Source organism: Anthonomus grandis, chromosome 2 (genome assembly GCF_022605725.1).
Source record: "Anthonomus grandis grandis chromosome 2, icAntGran1.3, whole genome shotgun sequence".
Taxonomy (NCBI): Eukaryota; Metazoa; Arthropoda; class Insecta; order Coleoptera; family Curculionidae; genus Anthonomus; species Anthonomus grandis.
The window spans coordinates 14,508,525-14,526,734 of NC_065547.1; the positions used below are offsets into that span (position 1 = coordinate 14,508,525).

At 32.4% G+C, this 18,210-nt stretch overlaps 2 protein-coding genes across 2 annotated transcripts in view; one reads left to right on the forward strand and one right to left on the reverse strand.

Annotated features, from left to right (window-relative positions):
• Positions 1 to 90: 90 nt before the first annotated feature.
• On the reverse strand, positions 91 to 15,908 carry LOC126750380 (serine/threonine-protein kinase Nek2-like). The gene is made up of 2 exons (XM_050459999.1): positions 15,870 to 15,908; positions 91 to 2,515 (listed from the first exon to the last, which is right to left on the reverse strand). Exon 2 carries the CDS (start codon positions 2,500 to 2,502, stop codon positions 1,090 to 1,092), a length of 1,413 nt encoding a protein of 470 aa, XP_050315956.1. The 5' UTR covers positions 2,503 to 2,515; positions 15,870 to 15,908; the 3' UTR covers positions 91 to 1,089.
• A 2,036-nt stretch (positions 15,909 to 17,944) lies between these two features.
• Positions 17,945 to 18,210, forward strand: part of LOC126750378 (cytospin-A-like) — a 240,202-nt gene continuing 239,936 nt past the window's right edge. The window contains exon 1 of the mRNA XM_050459990.1: positions 17,945 to 18,150. The gene's annotated coding sequence lies outside the window, so the exon portion shown is untranslated. The remainder of the gene's footprint in view (positions 18,151 to 18,210) is intronic.

Genomic DNA, 18,210 nt, shown 5'->3' on the forward strand with positions numbered 1-18,210 from the left:
GTACAGTTTTTCCATAAAATCAGGGAAAAACAATATTTTTACCTAGCAACACTGTATTAAATTCAAAAATCAGTTGTCATTTGTCACTTTGACATTACTGTCAGCGTCGCCAAAACGTCAAAACAAGTGATTATTCTAAAAAAACATACTTTTCCAAAAAAAGTACATATTACGCAAAATAAATCCCCTAAGATAATTTTATTCGAAAGCCTCAACTACAACTCAGTCCAGTAATCCATAGCCCAGCAATCCCTCACTCCTGGTAAGTAATTTTCACTATAATTTAAGAAGTCTCACCTAACCTACAAATCTTGTGATGTAACAGTCCCCATAGATAGTTTTCCTCAGTTTCAGATGGCCATAGGCATTGGCCGATTAATTAAAAGGTACTGTTTAGTAACACTTATTCCCGCCTTTGTAGTGAGCACCATTTACGCCGACTGGTCCTATACCCAGGAGTGCAAGGCAAGGAACAAGAGACTTGCTCAGGAAAATGTTTTCAATCTTGCCTAGAAAATTGTACCTCTTGGTAATACCTTTTACTGGTATGGCTTTTGGTGCATATCTAGATAGGTAAGCCAATTAATTCAGGATTTTATATTGTTAGTTATTAGACTGATTAATTTTAGGAAGGAAACTGAGAGGCTGGTATTGTTTAGGGATAAAAGTGCTTTATATGGAAGGCAGTTGGCAGAGGGTGAAAAACCTACATGGCCTTAAGCTTAAAGTTATTTGTAAATAAATGAATAGTAGATGAATTTATTATAGATATTTTATTGCACTTGCATTATTGATATTTTATTGCAACTATTATTTAAAACTATAATACTATAAATTACAATTATATACTTAGTACAATACTATATAAATTGAGGCATTCCATATCAAAACTTGCTTTATCCCTTTAAGTGACTTTTTATTAAATTAGGAAAACAATTTATATTCATGCCAAATCACTAATGTTGATATTAAAAAGGTGTACAATAAGTATTTGTAAAGGATATGGTGATATCATAGGACAAAGATTAAATTAATGCATTAATAAACAGAAAAAATATCTCAGGCAAGTTTTGCTGTAGAATGACCCAATTATAAACTAGTATGCCTAACCCCACTGCCATCAATATTTTCATCACTATTCATAATTCTTAACATGTCAAAAGCATATTTTTTTGTTTCTTCAGTCCATCCGAGGCTTTTTATACCGCAAGGCTTTGACACCACATCATTTTCATATCCTGCCTCATTAAACAAAGATTTTCTTCTGTCCTCCGGAGGGATATTTTCAATGTTCACTACATTTTGCTCCAGTATCTTTGAATGCCTTAGACTCTTTCTAAAATTCACTTTATTTCTTGTGAAGTTATGGTCCTTTAAGGGACTGGTTTTGAACCTTATTCTTTTTTCTGAAAGGGTTCTGGTAAAATTATGGGGCTTCGCGATTTTTTCCACTTGTAGCTTGGCACTGGTGGGCAAAATAACTGAGTCACAAGTGACATAATTTGGATCCTCTATGTCCTCATAAGACATTTTTGAACTTGCTCCACTGCTCACTGACTTACTTTCTCTAGAGCGTTTCAAATAGAGTTCAGCCTGTTGCATCTTCTCTTTAATAGCTCTTTCCATTACTTGCAGTTTTTTCTCCTTGTGGGCCAACTTACGCTCCTGTTCTTTGAGCAGTTGCTCTTTTACTTGTAAAGCTGCCTCTCTCCTTCTGAGCTTCTCAAGTTTATCAGCATATTCTGAATGTTCTGAAAGAGTGTCTGTTTTTGTGATTGTTTTTTCTATAAAGCATCTGTCTTTGCACCACTGACTGGACTGTAGTAAAACAGTTGGATGACAAAGGACTTTATTAATATGCTTCTTGATTTCACTAGAATCTTTTAGCAAGGCCACTAACAGACCTTTGAATGCTTCAGAGTAGTCTTGCTTCTGAAGCACTTTTTCAAAACTGCTTTTATCAAATTGCTTTAAGGTGCTTAGCTGGAAAACTGTTGCGCCAAGTTGGGACATTTTGATCTCTTTTTGCTTCTGATTCTGTCCAGTTTCAATATTAAAAAAGTTGTATAGTTTGATGTTGTAATCTTTATCAAGCATTAATGTGTCCAAGTTCAGCTGTCCCATAAAGCATTCCACAGTTTTTAAAGCAAAAACAATCTGATACAAAAGTTTACAAATGAAAGTTTCATGTAACTGTCTCTCTTTTTCAATGCATTCTTTCAAAATAAAGTCGGTCAGAGTGCCGTTTTCACAATATTCCTGTTTTATGTAGAGGACGTTCTCGTGCTGAAGATGGTGGTAAAAGGCCAAAACGTTGGGGTGCCTCAAGCCGGTTCGAATTTTGATTTTTTTTATTAAAGCTTTTTGTTCGGTGTCACTTAAGTCTGACAGCGGGACACTTTGGAGGCAAAAAGTATTTTCTGTGGGTTTGTGGTGGACTTTGAATGATGAAGGGAGGCTCGTCTGGTGGGTCAGGAAGTCATAGTCTGATAGCGAGTCCATAGCAAGAAGTTTCCTGAGAAGAAAATTATTATTATTATTTAAGGTTCGCTACTTGTCAAATTACTCAATAGAAATATAAAGCCTACAACTACCAATCATGAAAAAAACTCACCTAAGGGCTAACAATTCCCTTGAAGTAAATTATGCTTTAGATTATTACTTAGATGGAACTACTAGGAAAACATGTTCTAAACTAAACGTATCTGTTTTGATGAATCAACGTTTATGTTATATTGTGGAATAAATTGTCACAAATTCCGTTATTGGGCAGACAATAACCTATATTGGATGAGCGACGGTCACACTCAACATGCAGGAAAAGTTAATGTTTGGGCAGGGATTATCGGTGATTATAGTTATACAATCAGTTTTCTTTATAGAAACTCTCAATTGTGAGATATTTAAATTCTAAAAGAAAGGCTTAATTCCGAATTTGGATTTTTTGTTCCTTTGGTCTGTAGAAAGTGAGGTCTCAAATAAAAATACCGGGTTTTAGCAGGACCAATCAAGGCCTGTTCCTGAGTACTAGGATAATGATTTTTAGATATGTATTTGAGGAAAAGTGTAATGCTACCCAGGTTTCCGAACTTAATACTTATTTTTCGTAAAGTAACATACTTTTTCTTATAAGGACAAATTCAAAACAATGTTTTTATTCTTTTTGTGTAGCTTTATATTCGACGAATAAAACGAATAAAAGGAGGGGGGAGTCAGTCAGAGTGACAATACGACTTAATCGTTAAAAATGATATATAAAAAAATTATATAAAGTATTATAAATACATTTTTTTCGATAAAAGGCTGTTTGGTGAGCATTTGGCAAAAGTTCGCGCCTCATGTGTTGTATACATCTAAAGGCTTATTTACTTGGAAAAATTAACTCTTTACAAACATAAGTAGGTACTTTTTTCATAAATATACACTTAAATTAAAGTAAGTACCTTCTTTTCTTTAACGTGATCCCTACATGAGTCTCTATACCCAATGCTACTAACTATTCTAATTGCATATTTTTTGAATTAAAAATTGACAAAAAAAACTGTTGACAATACCATATCGCACCAATTAATAAAAGTATTGGCGTATAGTACAATGTTAAAGTACCTGCTTACTACAACGATGTGAAATCTATTTTAAAGCATATATGGAAAAAAACTTCACTATAAGTATGACCAATAATCTTCACTGAAGATAAGCTTAGATTCATATATCCGCAATGACAACTAATTTTATTCCAAAAAACGTATTGGTGTTAATTCAATGCAAAAAATACATTTTATTTATACAGTAGATATACCATATAATATACATGGACTGAATAATTCATACCAAAAAAATGTTATTCTATTCTAGGGTTTTGAGAATGAATTTGCATTAAAACATTTTAAAGTAACACCCCCCATGATGCATTCACATGCAGCAAAGAAAATTTAAAAATGAATTAAACAATTTTTCCCAATTAAGAAAGAATTTAAATTCCAAAACAAAAAATATTTAAAATTCCAGAACACAATGCAGGACACCCGGTATTTTTCCGACAAACTGATTTTATCAAAAAAATAGTACCTAGGCACTTACATATATGGAACACACTTACAATATCCTCCATTTTGATTGATAGTGATCACAGGCATGCAATGGGTACATGACACCGGTATTATGGATCACTAAGCACTTTGAACAGAGAACCAGAATACTGTAAGCGGAGAAATCAAAACTGGGTTCATTTTTATCGCATACCTTTGAAGGATTGCATTGAAGAGATCAAATAACACTCGTAAAAATCACAAACTACGTTTAAGGCAAATCATTAAACAAACAATTTGAAAAGGAAAATGAGAAGCTATCGAATCGAGCCTAAATGCAATTTACTCGCTTCTGCTATTGATCAAAGTTCGAAGCAAGTGTTACCACGTGATGTTTCCGTTCTACCTTTAACTGGATCCAAGTATAGCAAATATCGGGTGAAATAATTTGGCATATTGCAGAGAATGAATATACAGGGTGTTCATTTGAAAACTTCCCACCACGGATTTATCGAAAACCACTGTTTAAAAAAAAAACGCCGAAATACGTCAAAAGGTTTGTCAAGGTGGACAACTTTCTAACTTAAAATTACTTCACCCTCTGCCCCCCAGGGTCATCCCCTTAAATATTTTAAATGGCAAGGGGAATCGAGTAATAGCTTGTTTAAAAAGTCCTTCGAAGTCTTTTATTTTGACGTTTGATTTTTTTAAATCGGTCGCTTCGTTTTCGAGAAAATTAGAAAAATCTTTGTTAATCTTAATTTGTTCAGATAGAAAACAAAAACATGAAAATATCAGTTTTTATTTTAATAAGTGTTCAAAATGTTGCCCGTTAGGGTTTACCAAATCTACAATTCGTTTATAATTTAAAACGAAAACTACCAACATAAACAGCAATTCCGAAGATTAGACGTGGAAAAAACTAAATAACAACCTTAAATTTTTTCCGCATTCTTTTCATCAACACAGATATCCTGGGCGAACTGTATTTATTGTTATACCTGTTTAGTTATTTATACTTAGTTGCTAAGGAAAATAAAGAATTTATTTTGCCGTCAGTTACATTTGTGACACTCTAGGAATAGTGAAAATGTATTTGTTAATTTGAAGATTTTACTTCCAAAATGGTTTACACACTAGCCGAAAGAGTGGAAATTACTCTAATTTATGGTGCCCAAAATCTAAGTTTTGAGCCATTTTGGAATAAATCCTCCAAAATACTTCATTACGCAAAATTGTTGCTGCCACTGGTATTTTATTGGGCTCTGTTCACACAGTTACCAAACTTAATATAAATTTCATCCATTCAAAATGAAAATATTGCACTAGTTAACCGAAGACGATTTCGATAGGCGAGTTGAGTTTTGTGAAAAAATGACTGAAGCGATTAATGATAATACTATTCATGTAAAGAATATTTGCTTCAGCGATGAATGCACATTTTATCTAAACGGATTTGTTAATAAGCATAACTGTAGATATTGGAGCAATGAAAATCCTCATGCATTTGTAGAAGGGCATAAGTACCCTCAAAAAATTAATGTATGGGCAGGCATTTTAGGAAATAAAGTGATTGGGCCATTATTTGGATGTGTTGGAAAATACCATCAATCAGCTTATCACTGAATCCTGAAACATGATGAGGCAGAAATATATTTCCAGCAAGACGGCGCTCCTCCTCACTATGTTTATCCCGTTCGGCAATGGCTAGACGACGAGTTTCCAGATAAATGGATAGGGCGAAGGGGGCCTATAGAATGGCCTGCTAGATCTCCTGATATAACGCCGTTAGACTTTTTTCTATGGGGTCATTTGAAATCTATTGTGTTTACTCCCCAACCTGAAAGTTTAGATGAACTTCGTCAACGCATCATCGACAGCTGCCATGATATCCCACAACATGTTTTTGAAAATGTCCATCAGGAATTTGAACATCGCCTATATCATTGTTTGGCCAAAAACGAGCAACATTTTGAACACTTATTGAAATAAAAACTGATATTTTCATGTTTTTGTTTTCTATCTGAACAAATTAAGATAAACAAAAATTTTTCTAATTTTCTCGAAAACGAATCGACCGATTTAAAAAAATCAAACGTCAAAATAAAAGACTTCGAAAGACCTTTTAAACAAGCTATTACTCTATACCCCTTGCCGTTTAAAATTTTTAAGGGGATGGCCCTGGGGGGCAATGTGTGAAGGGGGTGAAGTAATTTTATGTTAGAAAGTTGTCCCCCTTGACAAACCTTTTGACGTATTTCGGCGTTTTTTTTTAAACAGTGCTTTTCGATAAATCCGTGGTGGGAAATTTTCAAATGAACACCCTGTATAATTTTATTAATGTGTTGTGCATTTGAAGAAAGGTTAATTATTTCCGCTTGAAAAAATTTAATTTTTAATTTAAGAAAAATTAATATTTGTATGCAGGCACTGAAAATATATTTGTGAGAAAATTATATGTAATATTATAATAACAGGAACTTACAACTGATTTAACTGGAATATTTTCCCTAATGTTAAATATAGCTTGTTATTGAACCATTACAAATTTATTTTCATTTAAAATAAGATTTACTTTAAATTTTACCCAACTAACATTTCACATATTTATAAAGGTTGTAAGAATACTCTTACAGCTAAAATTAAAAATCTTAAACCTGTAATATTTACTCTATAGAACATTCTTACACCTATTACAAGAAGTCTATAAGTGCAAAAGGGGCACCAAGTTATAGAGCCTAATATACTTATAACTGCTCTTATAGATGTTCTCTAATGGTAGCATAAAATGTAACAAGACGGTTTTATAAACATTTATATCACCTTTATAAGGTTATTATTATACAGTAGTTATAAATTAGATTTTTAAGAGTTTGGAATAAAATAGCTATAACACTATAAGCAAGGCTCAACGACAAATATAAATTTGTGTTATAGATGTTGTTGTGTGAAATTATTCTACTTTTTAAAAAATAGGAAAAATGCTAAATGCCCCTTTAAATGCTGCAAACATCCTAACTTATAAAATAAATCATTCTGGTAGTTTGGATGCAAGTAACAAAATTGTCTTGACTTGTTACGATGAAATGGTATAACTGAAGAAATGGATGCAGTATAATATTCTATAAGAAATAATGTATTATTACTTCTTTAGCGATAATAAGGATAGCTATATCTAGATTTTGTTGCGGACCCCACATGTCTGTCAAAGTATATATGCTTTTGAACTAATTTTTTTACGCGTCTCAACAAACTGTTTGTTTGATAATTAATATAGGTATGTTAAAAATAAATATTTTTTTTTATGTTTTAAAAAAAGTAAAAAAATGTAATATTCTTTGTAATCATTTTATTATTTATCAAAAAATTGTTAAACTTACGCATCCTAACTTGTAAAAGCAATTTTTTAATAATTTAGTTATTATATTTTCAATATGGTCGTTCTTATTCCTAGTTTTAAAATGGCTGCTTACTCTTTCCTTCATAACAGCTCTTTTAAAGCAAATTTGCTGTTTAGAAAGAAATTTTACAACAGATGAAAGCTTTTTTCTCTCCGGGGTGCATATTAAACGAACCGTTATAAGAATTTCAGTAAAACATAAATAATGTCTTTATTTTACACTGAGAAAAATGTAGCGTCTATTATACAGAGAGATCAAAAAGATGTGTGATTTATATTGTCGTCTACAAAATACTGGGATATTTTAATTTTCAGTTTTATTTCCCTTTTTTTAATTTAATATATCCAAGGAAGTTCCTTATTTGTTTATACTATTTGGATTTGATGTTATTTTATTTATCGTTATGTAAAGACAGTTAATTTTATAAAATCGTATGTATATGTACTGTATAGGTTTATAGCACTATGTATACCCACCTGAGAATACATCTCTATATATATAAAATTGCTTGTTCTGACTGCCCAAAAAACTACAAGAGCTAGAAACCTGAAATTTTGGCAGTAGGTTCCGTTTATAATGTAAAGATCCACTAAAAAAGGATATTTTAAAATTTGATCGGAAAGGGGAGAAAATTAAATATTTAAAAAAAAATATTTGAAGTTTTTCACGGGTCGCCTACTCTAGCCAAGTATTGTGAGCGAAGCCGCGGGTCACGGGCTAGTTATTTATAAGGCTTTAATACTTGATATTATAAAAAAAAACGAAAACTGTTGAAAAGAAAGGTAAATAGGCAAATATTTAGCGGTAGTTTAAGATCTTTTTCTGTTGAAGGCTTCTGTGAACATAGTAGGTATGGGAACTTTTCTATTCAAAAAAATATGTCTTTTTGAAAAAGTATTTAAGGAATCCATATTTTTAAGGGGAAAATAAATTATATGTATTATAGATATATACAAAGCGTAAGAAAGCTTCAAGCCTTTAAGTTACAAGCCAGTAAGTGGCGCCTTCTGGAAGGTATGTTCCAGTTGCATAATCTCAAATGCGACTAACTGAACAAAAAATAAAAAAAAACAAAAACGAATGTTTGCAATTTCGTCACTCAAAAACTATACGGCATCGGTAAACGCGATTGTCTAGCGTCCTTTGGCGGCATACCTAATTTCTGTGAATTTGTAACTGTTGTTCTTATGAATTTAATGCCAGTTCACTGAGTTATAAGAGAGACACCGACACAGGTGCATATGCACAATTTCGGGAAAATAATCGGTTTTATTTAGGGTTTTATTTTATTCTTCAGTTATTACTGTTACTGCATCGTGATAGGTGATCAAAACTTAATGTAAGTATACCTATATTATTTTTTATTTTATTATGAGCTTATTAAAATAATCAATTTATTTTGTGTTTATTAACCACTTATTTAATCTTCTGTGAAGAGAAAAAACGTTTGATTAAAAAAAGTACAAAAAAAAGATACAAAAAAATAAGATCGGATAAACTTTTTTTCTGTGTATATTTTTCTATAAAAAAATTTCCTTGTTATGATTTCTTATAGATACCCATACTCAGGGTACTCTAAGTTAGGAGCAATTTGTTTTTTTAAGTGCTTTCTATAAGATATTTTTCTCGCCAAGCAAATATTTATAAATAGATTTGGCAGCATATAATATTATAAAGTCTTCCATCAGACCCCTTATGCAGAAATAAAGCACTATAAAAGCTACTTATAAATCAAAATTGCTGTCTACAGAGGCCATTATAAGTCATTATTATAAAAAACTGTATACAGCCTTCAAATAATACCTTTATAGAGTAATAAAGCTCCTTAGACAGTAATTATACAATTTTAAAAGTGCTAACAGTAATAACTAACCTCAATTTATTAATATTTAACGGCGTGTTTCTAAAGTAAACAAGTAAATAGTTTATTAACTTTTTGAATTGTTTAGAAAAAATGTTTAAAATTGTGGAGACCATCGAGAAGGGTAAAAAACAGTTAACAATTGTTCCTTCAAACTGGGAAAATAAGGGCGTACTGTACTGGCCCAAAAGTAAGACAGAAAAACTAATAGAAGATGCTAACTCATACCCAGAAGATAACTGGCTGGTTTTAAAATGCAAGATGAAAAGAATTATTTAATATTATTTAATAAACAAACTAATTGCCGAAGAGGAGCTATAGTAAGGATGCTTGAAACAGGTGAAACGGAACAGGAGGAAGAAGCAACAATAGATACTCTCAAGCTTAAACCTGCTAAACCTATTGAAACGACGAAATAAAAAAAGACGTAGATAAAATCCTGAACAACCAAGAAATTATACTCCAAAAAATTGCCAAAATTGAGGTAACGTTTGACGATTTTTTTAAATCCTTTGGGGAAAAGTCACAGGTTACATCAGAAGAAGGGATAAACGTTGTAATTCGAGCTGATGAGCCTTTTGAGCTAGTTAACACACTTGAAGATCTTTGTAAATTGGAAGAAAAATTATCTGATCTGAATTATTTTTGATGAATATATGGCAAAAATGAGCTTTGTCTGTGGTCGAAACCCACAGAAGAAATAAGGCAATAGACAATTGCTATATTTTAATTGACAGGTTTTTTACAAGATCCTTTATAACAAAGTGTTCATAGGCAGGCGGCTCTAGACAAAATAACATGGAAAAGATCCCATTTAAAATTTACAAAAACATTATTAACCTGTTTTTCCAAACAATATATTTATCAGATGACACATTTAATATGAATGAATGTGAATTTTTTTTTTTAAATATAATTAAAAACTCGACAAGAAGAAATGAGGCTGATGGCAAAACAATATGTCGGCAATCTAGAAGCAAAAATCCACCAAAAAAAAATGGACTATAAAGCAAAAGAAAGGAAAAACTCTGAAGGACAAACGCCGACCGAAGAACAACAGACATTGCTCGAAGAACAACAACTGACGCCGACTGATGAGCAACACTGCGTCGTAGTGGAAAATGTAGGAAACGAAGAAAATGTTGAAAACACTGATTAGTTATCTGAGTTGTTAATAAAAAGTGTCTTGAAAAAAGTGTTTTATTGCTACGTAATATTTATTACAAAGTATGAATTAATAGAATAAAAATTACTTTTAAAAAAATTTTCTTCTGAATTTTGATTTTTTAAATTTGGAAAGGAATTTTTTTTCTGTAATTGACCATGTTTCGACTTGAGTAATTTCACTTAATCTTTTAGCAGCTTAAGCAAGTGGAACATTTCCATTTCTTAATAAGTTTTTTATTTGATATAATCTATTTTCAAATGGGTATGCATTAAAAGTTGAAAACTTTCCGAATTTTGAAACTTCATCAACTATGTGTAAGGTTATGAACGTTGCTAGTAATGTAATCAACATCATAAAAGTCTCGATAATATTCGACATAATTATTGAAAAGTGCATCAGCTATTTTTAGATTTTTGGAACTTCTCTCCCTGTGGCACTTAAATCAAAATGGCGAAAACCATTAAAATCTTATTACTTTCTTGCAACTTTAATAAACCTGCTTTTTAAAATGCCCTGACAATACCTAAAACACTATTTTGTGTTTTAAATACTCTTTACGAAACGCTTTTAAGTCTTGTAACTTTTTTATGGAATACTTGCCCTGTAAAGGTTTTTTAAATAACCTTTTAAACTTATACATGTAATCTAAAGTAATATTTATAAAACAGCATCTACTTTCTTTATTAAGCTTGTATAAATGTATTTAGGAGCTTCTGCAAGTAAACTATAAGATACAATTGCTTACAGAGGCGTTTTTCCTTATAGTGGAGGCAGTATAAATATTCTTACAGCAAGTAACATTATAGCTATAAATCAGCTTTATAAAAAAGTCGTAAGAATATTCTAAGAGCAATCGTTAAAGGCTGTTTTTCCCTCGGAGATAAATTTGCCTTATCAAAAACTTTTATAACGCAAAAATGGCAATTCGAAACCTTTAAAAAACCTTTATAAATAAAAACTAGCTTTTAAGCTGTTAGTAATAAGAGAACTTTGTTAGTTGGGTAAGACAAGCATACATTTGGAAATAAGATTAAGGTGTTCTTATTTCAATGTTGTTGCATTAGATTTAAATATAAGTACAGTTAATTCAATATAGTTTTTCTAAGAGTGGCTTTAGTTTTAAATATATATAGAATAGGATTTTTTTGTGTATAACAAATCTTACATAGATTTTCAATATGAGAGTGAAATTTCAAGTCTTGATCAAAAGTAATACCTAGTAGTACCAATACCCATCGGCAACAACTCAATCTATGTATCCCTAAACAAAATAACATTGGCAAAGTCCGGTTAATTCAGTGAAAATAAACAGAAAATAAAAAGAAACAAAATGGGCTTTTATCTCTATTAAGGCTTAATCTGTTCCTTTCAGACCACAAAATTGTTTTATAATTAATGCTCATTATCAAAATATTGGCATCGTCTGCACTCCCTAAGTTATCAGATGCGACTATTAATTTCTACATTTATTATTAATTTTAACCACCTGTCTTCTATTTCGAAAATAAGATGTTAACCAGGTGCTAATGTTGTTTCCCTTATCTTATCCCTAGGTATGCATTTTATGCAGTAGAATATAATCGTAATCAAAAGCTTGAGAAAAATCTATTAATAGCCCCAAAATATTCTCGCCCTTTTCTAGAACATCTACAATCTCCTTTTGAAACTTAGAGCCGTCTCTTTGCTTGTACCAAGATTGAAACTCTGGCGAGCAGAGCTTTGTTACCTATTACAGCAAGTATTGAGTACGGATCATGTAGCCCTTAGTAATGGGTCTACCAATAGAAGTGATAGAAGTTTAGTGGGCCATGTACGCAAAATGGTATGTGTCAAAACGCGGATCAAGCGTCAGTTGTGTTAAGTATACTTTGACATTTCATCATGAATCGTTTAAGTCAAGAGCAACGTATAGCTATCGTGAAAAGGTATTACGAAAATGCGCAATCGGTTAGAGCCCGTTATCGTGCTCTTAGAGAAGATTTTGGCCATCGTGGACGGCCTTCTGAGCTTGCAATAAGGCGCACAATTAATAAGTTTGAACGGGAGTACACTCTTCTGGATAATAAGCCACCAACGCGACAAAAAAGTGCAAGGACCGCTGAAAATATCGCAACTGCAAGAGAAAGTGTTGACGCGAATAACAATGTGTCTGTTTTGCGCCGTTCTCAGCAATTAGGCATTTCACCAATGTCTCTGTGGCGCATTTTGAAGAAAGACTTAGGCCTACATCCATATAAGATGGTTCTAACTCAAGAATTGAAGCCTGCTGACCATGGTTTGCGAAGAACGTTTACCGACTGGGCCCTGTTGCAGTTGGATCAAAATGCCGATTTTGGGAAACATATCATCATTTCAGATGAAGCCCATTTTTGTCTTAGTGGCGTTGTCAATACGCAAAATTGCCGCTTCTGGTGTCAGAACAATCCTCAGAAATTAGTACAGGTGCCATTACACCTGTTAAAAGTGACTGTGTGGTGTGGTTTGCATGTCGGTGGAATTATCGGTCCATACTTTTTTGAGGATGCAGGGGGGCGTACTGTAACAGTCAACGGGGAGCGCTACCGCGACATGATAACAAATTTTCTTTGGCCTGCAATTGATGGTGGAGACTTCGAACAGAATTGGTTTCAACAGGACGGAGCAACATCACACACCGCCCGAGCCACAATTAATTTATTAAGAGAGCGTTTTGAAGATCGAATAATTTCGCGACATGGCAATATCAACTGGCCACCAAGGTCCTGTGATCTTACTCCCCTGGACTTTTTTCTTTGGGGATATGTGAAGTCGAAGGTGTATTCTAACAATCCTCAAACCATCAATGAGTTGAAAGTTAACATAACTAGGGTTATTCGCGAAATTCAGCCCAACTTGTTAGAAAAAGTGATTGAAAGTTGGGTTCATCGTCTAAACGTCTGCCGCCGTAGCCGAGGTGGACATCTTAATGATAATTTGTTTAAAACATAATGTTACATAATAAACTACAACATGAAACATCAATCATAAAAATTAACCAATTCGTTTTTATTTTTTAGCAATTTAAACTTATATCATTCTTATTGGTAGACCCTATATAACAACTATATTTAACTGGTTGAGCAGGTCCATCACAATTAAGTTCCTGAGGTATATTGCCTTTAACCCATCCATAGTCGCGCACTTCTCTGTGAGACCGTACGATAAAAGAACCATAATATCGTTGATTGAATAATGGGTTCCTCTTATTCAATCAACGCTACAACTGTTCGCCTAATACTAGATGGCGGCCCATGGTTATATACCAGGCTTAATATTGCAGGAGTAAATTTCCTAATTATATTTCAAGCAAATAATCCAGATGCTTCTTTACTTTGACGAAACTACCTTAGGAATTTAGCGGATTCTTTGATACGTGCACAACTGAAAAGTAGAGCTGTTTCACCTTTTCTTCCCATGACTATGAAATTGCGATTGCAAGAAATCTGAGAAATAAGATGCAAGGAAGATGTAAATACTGTAACTGGAAAAAAATCGTAAAACAAGATTTTACTGCTTCATATGCAGCACATTTATCTGTTTATACAGGGTGTCCCGAAATTACATCGCAATATTTTACCATCAGCCGCATCTTTGTCTAAAAATAAGACAAGAACTTATACAGGCATTTTGAAAAGTGAATCGTTTTCATGTTGTCGGGATGTTTTATAATTCCTATTGAAGATGGTTTTTTGTTAAAATTGTCGAAACGCCTGGTCGTTATTTTTCGAAAATGTTATCGCGTACTACTGTTATTGTTACTAACTGATTTTATAAAATTTTATGCTAAAATGTATACAGGGTCGATTAAAATTAGTGGTCAGCAAGGTTAAAAATGTCAAAACTTTTTTTCTAATAATTTACTATCTAATAATCTCTCCACTTTCTAATAATTTTGGTAATAAAATCGAAAAGGATCAATATTTTTAATTAAAAAAGGTGCTTTTGTCTTATTTCGATAAGAGCGACCGTTTTTGAAATAAATCAGACAAATGTTTTGCAGTCTACACTCATAAAGTATTTTTGATCATGTTTAATAAAATTAAAATGTATGTTACAAATCATCAGGTATAAACATGACATAAGACTATTACAAATAATTAATTTTAAGATCAAAAACTGTTTTCTTGTTAAAAATTTTAAAATTGTAAATAAAGTGTAAATAATTGAGAAAAGTTAACATAATTAACTTATTAGCTATAAGAAACCAAACTGAAAATACCAAATGTTTTTTTGTTTGTTTGTAATAATAAACAAATTATAGCAAATGTTCAAAATAGTTGCCATTTTGTTGGAGACATAATCTTGCCCTACGCCTAATTGCGCGAGTAGCCCTGAAAATAGAAAATGGATTTCCCCTTATCTCACTAACCGCCTAATTAATCCTCTGAATTAATTCTTCACGGGTATTAATTTCTACAGCATATACGAATTCGTTTAAATGTCCCCATAAATAGTAATCTACTGAAGTTAGATCTGGAGATCGAGGAGGACAATTTATAGGATCACCTAGACCAATCCAACTTTCAGCAAAATGGATATCCATCCACGGACGAATATTACGTCCAAAATGAGCAGGCGCTCCGTCGCGTCGTGCTGAAATATTAAATTCTGCTGTATCTTAAGAGGAACGTCTTCCAAAAGCTGCCCAAGATTATGTTCCAGCATATTTAAATAGTTTTTAGAGGTAAGACGGTTGGGTAACTCTATCGGGCCAATAAGTTGGTCCCCGATTAATCCCGCCCACAAATTTATTGAAAACCTCCTCTGAAAGTTGGTACACCGTAACGCTCTTGAATTATCATCTGCCCAAACATGCATATTAAACGAACCATTTCTAGTGAAGGTAGCTTCGTCAGCCCATAAAATAAAAGGGACTAGGTACTAAGTCTGGGTTGTTAATTATCCATTTACAAAATTGGACCCTCAGCGCAAAATCATCTCGTACCAACTGTTAAGCTCTCTGGTAATGATAGGGATGTAAGCATTGGATTCTTACCATTCTTCCTATCTAAATTTATTTTTTTATTTTTATTATTACCTATGTCAAAAGTATTTTTTTTTAAATTACTATTGAGCGGGGAATCTGTGTGGCTCATGAATAGCTTGCTCCAGGATTTTCTTCGAAATAGTTTAAGACGTTTTCCAAGTTATGATTTGTCCGTGGCCTGCCTTTTTCACGAGCTCTTTGAAAACTTTCATTTTCAAATAAGTTACGGTGGATGTTAACAAAAACTTGACCATCTGGAATTTGTCTGAGGGGAAATCTTCAGCGATACTCACGGGCAGCAGCTAACGAGCTGCCATTACACAAAATGCATATCGCCCAACTCTTGATTCGAAAATCTATCCATAGTTTTAAAGAAATAATTTACCCAAAGACCTATTTAACTTACCAACATAAACTTAAAATACTTAAAATGCCAATTAAAACGTCAAACAACATTCAAGCAATAAACAAATTGTCAACAAGCACTGACAACTACTATTTTTTATGTTATACAAAGTTTTCAATACCAAGCCATGATTTACTTCAGACTTAATAATTATTTTTCTTGAACCCGGAGGCTTCTAACGAAATAATGACATGAGTACTTTTTTATGTAAAAATGTTGGCTCTTTTTAATTTTACTATCCAAATAATTAAAAAGTAACCAGAAAAAAAGTTATTACATTTTTATCTTTGCTGACCACTAATTTTAAACGACCCTGTATATATTTTAGCACACAATGTTATAAAATGAATTTGCAACAATAGCAGTAGTATACGATAAAAATTTCGAAAAATAACGACCAGGTGTTTCGAAAATAGAACAAAAAACCATCTTCAATAGGAATTATAAAACACCCTTAACATAAAAACGATTCACTTTTCAAGATTTCTGTATATGAACTTTTTGTCTTATTTTTAGACAAAGATGCGGTTGGTAAAATATTTCGATGTAATTTCGGGACACTCTGTATAGAGTACATTTCTGGAATATCTAAAGTTTCTAAAGGTTGCAAAGCATTGTGCTCTTATGTTGATTAAACTAGTATTTTTCCCAATGCAGTTTAAAAAAATATGTACTTTTATGTTTCTCAATAATTTCTTACTAATTTGTTTTGTTTAGTTTGGAAAAAAATATGTTAAAATTATTACTGATATTGTATTTGCTTAAATAAATATTTTTTCTAAGATTGTGTTATTGCTTTATTTTGAACCTAATTTTATTTTTATCTATAAAAACCTTTATCTTTTATTCTTTTTAATATACCCGGTCTGTCAGACCAGGGCGTCCAAAGTAAGGTGGTAAAATAGCACGAGTATCGATGGGTTAAGAGACACATACAACTTCCTATATATTAACATGAATTTGAGTTTGATATGAAACTTACTACTTGGAAATTCGTAGAGGGTATCATGACATGAAAGTCTTTTATGGTATTTTACATTCTGCGAGTTCTTGCCCTGAACTTCTTGGAAGGATTGGATTAGATGTTTCCTCAATATATTTCTCGTATGACCTCATATTAGATTATAATGGTATACCCGTTATTGATTGTGATACTACTTAACATATATAAATACATGTATTTCACTTGATTTTTTACTTTAATTTGATTGCATATTGGGTTTAATACCCGTTGGTAAATGAATAAATAAATAAAATGCACTAATAAAGTCTCAAACATGATTGGACTCTAAATTGGTATGTTTATGCCGTGTCTTATTTTATTTGAATAAGTAACCAACAACTATATATAATTAGTGTCATTCAATGGTACCTACCTTTATGTTTATTTCATTCAAGAAACACTTTCAAAACATCCACCATTCAGAAGTAATTTCACACTTGTCACACCAAAAAATTACACACAAATTAACCCCCTAAACGCTCTGTAAATACTACTAAAGTGCACCCTTATATTTACTCTCAAATGGTAGTAGACTCTTTAAAAACCGTTTGGATTTAAATCGGTATTTTATGGTCCTACGAGCCGGTACTCGGAAGATCTTTGTACCACAAAAAGAGAGAAAAAATGCGCGAGGGTACGTGCGGGAGCGAGATGGCCTACATTAAAGCCATAAACAAATGGGTACCTGAGATGGGATTTGAATTTGGTGGTGGTTTTGGTGTACAGTGATGGAACTATAACTTGATCGGTGGTGTGAATATTAATTAAATAAATTTTTAGACAGTAATTTATTTATATATTAATACAATTGTCCATAAAAGGAATAAAAAATGAATATATTCACCAATAGATTCAGAAACAGGTCCCAATACATTCACCAAGCAGGAAGAATAACATGTAAGGTGGGTTGCCTATAAGGCGATAAATTCAAAGTGGGCCAAGTAAATATTATTATTTATTAACCAAGACATACGTCGCGTGACGATTTTCTTAAAACGAAATGCCTAAAACAAAACACGCGACAGTAACGGATGTCCGTGATAAATATGTTTATGATGTAAACAACACGACCTGTAACAGCCGATCAAATGTCGCAAATGTAACCCGATATTTACCCCCTTTAAACCGAAAAAACCGCAATTTTACGCAATAATTTCGCAAAAGTCGATAATTTTCCTATTGTCGCAACAAAAACACGTAAAAATCAACGAAAATTACCGCGGCTTACAGTTAATTTTAACGGATAATTTAAACATACCCCGGCTCCCGCTTATGTAGGTAAGCGAAACTCGATCATTTTTAACGCAAAAATCCGTAGGAGTTAAAAAGGAGTATTTA

Coding starts and splice junctions, on each gene's coding strand:
- LOC126750380 (XM_050459999.1), bottom strand. CDS start 2,502: ATGGACTCGCTATCAGACTATGACTTCCTGACCCACCAGACGAGCCTC.